Source organism: Orycteropus afer, unplaced genomic scaffold (genome assembly GCF_000298275.1).
Source record: "Orycteropus afer afer isolate SDZICR_OR568_19922 unplaced genomic scaffold, OryAfe1.0 scaffold00311, whole genome shotgun sequence".
Lineage (NCBI taxonomy): Eukaryota > Metazoa > Chordata > Mammalia > Tubulidentata > Orycteropodidae > Orycteropus > Orycteropus afer.
This window is the reverse complement of record NW_006921898.1, coordinates 1221344-1228844: the sequence shown is the minus strand read 5'-3', so window position 1 is coordinate 1228844 and position 7501 is coordinate 1221344. Positions and strand designations below refer to the sequence as shown.

The 7501-nt window shown below is 44.7% G+C and overlaps 1 protein-coding gene across 1 annotated transcript; it reads left to right on the top strand.

Moving 5' to 3' along the window:
- Window positions 1-6050: 6050 nt before the first annotated feature.
- On the top strand, window positions 6051-7121 carry LOC103206296 (C-C chemokine receptor type 1). The gene has a single exon (XM_007951742.2). The coding sequence runs from the start codon at window positions 6054-6056 to the stop codon at window positions 7119-7121; it is 1068 nt and encodes a 355-aa protein (XP_007949933.1). The 5' UTR covers window positions 6051-6053.
- Window positions 7122-7501: the final 380 nt, after the last annotated feature.

The window sequence follows — 7501 nt, the reverse complement described above, 5'->3', positions numbered from 1 at the left end:
ATTTGACTGCTAAACAGAAGTCTGGTAGTTCAAACCCACCAGCCACTCCTCAGAAAGAAGATTGGGCAATCTACTTCTGGAGTGATACCACCTCGGAAACCCAAGGAGGGGTTGCTATGAGTCTATGGCAGTGAGTTTGGTTTTGTTTTTGAGTTATTCGATGCATAACAGGATGCAACAATGTAATTTTGCATGTGTGTGCCAGGCACTCTGCAATATTTTTCATGTACAGGTTGTCACACATCCTCCCGGAAGTATCAGGATTCAGGATTCTTATTTGACAGGAGAATCAAGCCTTAGAAAGGTATAATGATTAGCTCATGTCATAAGTGAGGAGCTAGGCCTTGAACCTGGCCTAAGCATAACCATTGTATAAGGGGGAGAGGGAGACAGAAAAGGAAGACCTAAACTCAACCAACGGCTAGAGATTCCTTGAAGTGAAAGCCCTCTGTATGGTTTCAGGTTTGAGGGTAGTGGACCCAGAACAGAATGGTGAGGGACAAGGAGCAGTCACAGGTGGAGATGGTAAAAACGAAAACAAACCTCACTGTCTTTGAGTGGATTCCAACTTGTAGTGACCCCCACTGGGCTTCTGAGGCTGTAAATATTTATGGGTTGATCACCCCATTTTTTCTTCTGTGGAGCAGCTGGTGGGTTTGAACCAGTGACCTTCTGATTAGCAGCCAAATGCCTTAACCATTACAGCACCAGAGATTCTGATGGAGGAAGTAGGGAGCTCCAAGAGAAGTGCCACTTCTCTGACCTCACATCAGCCAGACCTATTTTGAGGAAACAAAATCAAAACCAAACTCTCTGTCTTCAAGTGGATTCCAACTCACAGTGACCCCCATTGTGTTTCCAAGGTTGTAAATCTTTACAAAAGCAGACTGTCCCATCTTTCTTCCACAGAGCAGCTGGTAGGTTTGAACCACCCACCTTTTGATTAGCAGCCAAATGCCTTAACTGCTACACCACCAGAGCTCCTTATTTTGAGGAACAAACACTCAGCATTTCTGTTTAAATCTAAAATCCTTCCATCTGCACAAAAAAAAAAAAAAAAAAAGAAAGAAAGAAAGAAATTGCCTGGTTACCACCAGAACACAATGTCACACCCTTCACATTCCCAGCCTTTGATTGCTCCACATGTTCTGGGAACACCTCATTCCACCCAACCCCACCCTATCTAGTTCCCTTAAGGCAGAGCTCTCAGGGAGAGAACCAGCAGTGCAGTGGAGCAGGCAAAGAAAATCCTTGCAGTAAACTTGGCCTCCAGGAACTGGCCACTGGTGGGCGTTGTGGCCATTCATGGGCACCTGACCATGCAAAAAGAAGTACTTTGCCTCATTCTTACCATTCTGAAAGACTGTGATACCCGGAGTCCAATCTCCATCATCACACAGGAAGTCGAGTACTTCCTACTCAGTCAGGCCCTTGTACCTCAAACTCAAAAACTCTTTTAAGCCCCAGAAACTAAGACTTCGTGGACAAAATCCCTAGGAACCAGAGTAAGTGGCACTTGTCTGTTTTCTGTCTTGTTTACTGTCAGGACAATCTTGTTTAAAGCTGGTGGGATGGCAGTCCTTTCATGGTGTAGGACAGTTATTTGTTTACCTGTGATGAATTCTTTGAGAGTCAGTAAGTGTCTAAGTAGCCCATTGATGTATCTGTGAGCGAATCATTTCTGTACAGCAATATTGAGAACGGGTAAACTTATAAAACTGGGTTCTCAGAAGTGAAATTTTTTTGCTAAAAGTAAGCTTTCTTAGATGTTTGTTCTTGGTGACTGACTAAAGAAAGTCAACCTAATATAAAGGGGCAAGAGATGTTTTCTGTGGAAAGCAATTCAAGAGGAAATCACTTGTCCAACTTCCCTATGGAAAGGAAAACCATATATTGTGTAGGAAGAATTTGTTGCAAGAGGAAAATGTTAATTAGGAAGACCTTTGTAAATGCAAGATTGATTTGATACTGAACCAATCTTTAAGAAAAGTAGAATCAAGGGTTCTCAAAACCAGGAGTGGTGACTATCTTTGGCGGAGGTATGATTGCACTCACCCAAAGCAGGGAGCTGGCCAAATGACCTGTTAAGATGCTTTTATTCTATTCTAGTAACAAAACGGGAACTCTGGTAGCGTAGTGGCTAAAAGCACTTGACTGCTAACCAGAAGGCTGGCGGTTCAAACCCACCAGCCACTCCTCGGAAGGAAGGTTGGGCAATCCTACTTCCGTAGTGATACTGCCTTGGAAACCCAAGGAGGGGTCGCTATGAGTCGGGGCCGACTCGACGGCAAACAACAACACAGTAACAAAACGGCAAGTCGGAATTTCTTCTGAATCTAGTTGCTAGGAAATGTGTCAAGTAGGAAGAAATTCATGACAGATAAAGATACAAGGGCATGGGGACCATTTGGAAGGGTCTACTTCATCTGTTCCTTCATATGGGACGTTTGAGGGTCCGAAGAAGAACTAGAAGTTTTCAGCAGTTTTTATAACCTACTGCCAGGTGGTGTGTCACTCCCTAATCACTTCAGTCCCTGAGTAACAGAACAGCTTTGAGCTAGCCAGACTATGGGGCTCCGGCAGTGATGTGCTGGGAAATGTTTAACATTTGACTTTTCTGAAAATAAAGGACCTTATTTCTCTCATTTGCCATTTACCATGGTGTAAATACTCCCATCATGGTTGATTTGAAGCTACTAACATACTGAATGTGGAGTTGGAAAGAGACACATAGCAAACAGCTCTCATAAACTAGCTCCAGCACATTCCTGGGCCTGGGTGCTTTTACAATCACCCACTGCGCTTTCTCTGTTCAGAGACTTTACCAGCTATCAGGCTGGAGGACACTGGCACTGGAAATTTTTAGGCTCTAGGACTGCAGCTAACCACTGTGCAAGGACCTTGGGGCCGGACTTTTGTAGCAGGCTATAGTAGGGCTAGGAACTCTTGTAACGTAGTGCCTAAGATATTTGACTGCTACCCAGAAGGCTGGTGGTTCAAACTCACCAGCCACTCCTTGGAAGGAAAACTAGGCAATCTACTTCTGTAGTGATACCCCCTCGGAAACCCAAGGAGGGGTCGCTGTGAGCCGGATCTGATTCGACGGCAGTGGGTTTGGTTTTGTTTTTTATAGTAGGGCTAGCATATTGGGTAGCAACATGGTCCTTTGTTTTCTCCTCCATCTCCCTTTAGGATGAGGTCATCTCCTTTCAGGATCAGAGTACCCTGGAGTTGTTGCATGACAAGTTGGGGAAACAGCTAATGGGCTTAGGGGTTTGAAGGTGAGGAGGTGACTCAAAATGGCACCTAAGGATGCTGACTTGCCTTGCCTTCACCTTAGTGAAAATTCTCCAGAAACTGGGCTCATAGGGTCAGCATAGTTGGCAGCAGTCACTCTCTTGCTTGCTGCTCCCACCATAAACCTGCCAGCCCCTCAAATGTGCTGACTGCAGAGCCAAGCTTTTTGCTCTCGTCAGCACTGGTGTTGGCAGCAGAAGTCAGAAATTATCAACACAGTTTCATTAGTGATTGCAAACCTAGAAGGAGTGAACCAGAGAGATAGATTTGAGAGGAAGTGAAGTCCCCTACTCCCCACCCTAACAGAATATCTCTCCACCCAGCCAGGTTGCCCAATACCTCCCATGTGTTTCATTTCCAACGGCCACTGAAGAAATGTGAATTTTGTAAGCAGGAAGCATTTGTTAAGCAGTGTAGAAGGAAAAGCACTGGAAGTCTCATGCCCAAATAGGAATTATGCACTTACTTTGCATGGTTGGTATTTGGCTCAAATCCATTCAGGTTGCTGGAAGCATATTGAGAATTTCAGTGAAGCTCATGTTGAAGTGACTGTCATTATCTGTCATTGTTAAGCAAAATCATGTTCCAGATTAGCTATGGAGATGAGAGTCCTGGCAGGTAGGTTTGAGGTAGGGGAAACATTGGTCAGAATAGGACTGGAGCCTGGAACATCCTGGTGGTGACAGACCTCAGAGATGGGCCACTACCGGGAGAGTGATGTCCTGATATTCTGAGCACCTGCTAGGCACCAGGGGATGCCTTCCTTATACCTTACCTCATAGCAGCCCTAGGTAATGCCACTATCCCATGTTATAGATGAGGCTCAGAGAGGTTGAGAAAACTTGTCCAGGGTCACGCAATTGGTAAGTTACAATAAAGCCCTTGCTCCATTTGTGAAGAGGTCTTCAATAGGTCGATTAGAAAGAATTGAAATGGTGTGCTAAAAAGCAGAGGCTAAGCAAAATCCTACAAAGGCAAGAAGCTATCTAGCAGTTCGTTTTTGTTTTGTTTTCATTTTTGTTTGTTTCAAGGCAGCCCTGAGTAAAAATATCTAAGAGTTTTTTGTTGTTGTTAAGTGCCTTTGAGTTGGTTTCAATTCATAGAGATCCCGTGTACAACAGAATGAAACACCTCCCACTCCTGTACCATCCTCACATTTGTGACTGTTAGAGCCCATCATTGCAGCCATTGTGTCAATCCATCTCATTGAAGGTATTTCTTTTTCTCTCACCCTCTGCTTTATTAAGCATGATGTCCTTCTGCAGGGGTGGGTCCCTCCTAATAACATGTCCAAAATAAGTGAAATGAAGTCTCATGATCTTTGCTTCTAAGAAGCATTCTGGCTGTGCTTTATCCGAGACTGATTTGTTCATTTTTCTGGTGAAAAAACCAAACCAAACACACTGCTGTGGAGTTGGGGCCGACTCATAGCAACCCCCTCCTTGAATTTCCGAGGTGGTATCACTATGGAAGTAGATTGCCCAACCTTCCTTCTGAGGAGCAGACCATGGTATATTTAATATTCCTCACCAACACCATAATTCATATGCTCCGATTCTTCGGTCTTCTTTATTTATTTTTCAGCTTTTGCATGTTTATGAGGTGATTGAAAATATCATGGTGTGGGTCAGATGCACCTTATTTCAGCTTCATGAACACCACCTCTTGGCTCTATTTCCCCTGACCCTCCACCTTTCTCTTCTTTCTAAGTCACCCTATTTCTCCTGTCCTATGCACTCCTATGAACCCTCCTTATGACTCTCACAGGGTATGGAGTTACCTGTAGGCCAACCTATGCCACATATGGGCTGTGTAACAAGGATCAATCTAAGCCCACTCTTGTACCCTCTGTTTCCTTATTTGCAAAGTGATAGGGTTGGCCTATCAGCATCTCATTTTGGCAGCACTATTGGCACCTAGGGTAGAATAATTTCACATTGTACGACATCTTTGGCCCTGTCCACCAAAGGACAGTAGCATTCCCCAGACTTTTTGACAACAATAACAACAAACCCCTGCATGTTTCCAAGTGCCCTGGAGTGCTACGTAGCCTGGTTGAGAAGCTTTCTAGCCTCAAAAGATCTGTTTATAAGTTTTTGACTCTCAGTCAAAACCATTTCACTTATCAGCTTCCTCTTGTGGACTCACAGTGCAAAGTTATCACTCTGTGATCAGAGTCAGGAAAAGCTCATGGGTTTCAGACATGGACTTGAAAGTGATACATACCTGGGTTTAAGCTACAGCTCCTACTTTCATAGGCTGCATGTCCTTGAACAAGTTTCCTTACCATTCTGAACCTCTGTATCATTACCTCTAAAGTGGAGAACAATGACCATGATCACATCTTTTCACAGGCTCTTTAGCACTACGTCCAATGCTGAGCTCGTGGGAAATGCTTAGGAAGCGTTAGTATGAATAGAATGGTAAGGTCCCCCACTGTGTGTGCTCTCCAAACACTAAACTGGTTCTTCACAACACTCTTGCCAAAGTAATTAAATTAATGATCCATATACGCATTTTTTTTTTTACCAGCACCCCATGTTTGACTACACGTTACATGAGAGCAGAGAGGATCTAAGTCTCCCTTGCTCCCTATTGTATCCCCAGGACATGATATACAGTAGATGCTCAATAAGCATTTGTCAAACGATTGAAGAAATGTAACCATGGCCTTATCTTTGTTTTCCAGAGCTCACTGCCTTTATCAGTCAAATAAACACAGAAATAACTTTCCTTGACTCATAGGAGAGGCCAAGATGGAAAGAGCAACCACCACAGAGGACTATGACATGACCACAGAATATGATTATGGAGATTCAACTCCATGTCAGAAGACAGAGGTGAGGGCTTTTGGGGCCCAACTGCTTCCCCCTTTGTATTCCCTGGTGTTTGTCATTGGCCTGGTTGGCAACATCCTAGTGGTCTTGCTCTTCATGCAATATAAGAGGCTCAAAAGCATGACCAGTATCTACCTCCTCAACCTGGCCATTTCTGACCTGGTCTTCCTTTCCACGCTGCCCTTTTGGATTGACTACAAACTAAAGGATAACTGGATTTTTGGTGATGTCATGTGCAAATTCCTCTCAGGGTTTTATTACATAGGCTTGTACAGCGAGATCTTTTTCATCATCCTACTGACGTTCGACAGGTACCTGGCCATTGTTCATGCTGTATTTGCCCTGCGGGCCCGAACCATCACCTTTGGTATCATAAGCAGTATTGTCGCCTGGGCCCTGGCCATCTTGGCATCCATCCCAGGCTGGCAATTTTCCAAGGCCCAATTAGAGATCAGTCATTTCACCTGCAGCCTTCACTTCCCTCATGGAAGCCTAAAAGGGTGGAAACAATTCCAGGCTCTGAAACTGAACATTTTGGGGCTGGTTTTGCCTCTGTTGGTTATGATTATCTGCTACTCAGGAATTATAAAGATTCTGCTTAGAAGACCAAATGAGAAGAAGGCCAAAGCAGTCCGCCTGATTTTTGTCATCATGATCATCTTCTTTCTCTTTTGGACCCCCTATACCCTGGCTATGTTAGTCTCTGCTTTCCAAGACTCTCTTTTTACCAATGAGTGTGAGCAGAGCAAACAGCTGGACCTGGCCATACAAGTGACAGAGACAATCTCCTTCACACACTGCTGCATCAACCCCATCATCTACGTCTTCGTTGGTGAGCGGTTCAGGAGGTATCTCCATCAGTTGTTCCACAGAATCTTTGCAGTGCGCCTGGCTAAATGGCTTCCCTTCCTGTCTACAGAGAGGTTGGAGAGGGCCAGCTCTATGTCTCCCTCCACAAGGGAGGATGAACTTTCTGTGGGGCTCTGACTCAACCCCCTGGAGGACGAACCAGGACCCAGCAAGAGTAACTTGCAGCCACGCAGGCAGGAGAGGGGAAACAACTTTGTTCTCCCAGCCGGTGTCTGACCCGACACAAGCATAGACTCTTGGGATTGAAAGCATCAAAGGTGTCTAGACTAAATCACCTCTGGGGCTTGATTGACTCTTTTCCATGACACTCTCTCTGCTAGAAAGGAGATGAATGAACAAAACAGGACATGCCAGAAGACTGGGACAGAGTGGGAACCAAGGCCAAGGGCTAGGGTCTAAACAGGATTTCAGATCTGTGCACTTTGTAAACAAAGCCTCTGTAACATCCCTTACCCCTACCCCCAATGAACTTAAAAATAATAATTTTAACTATTGAC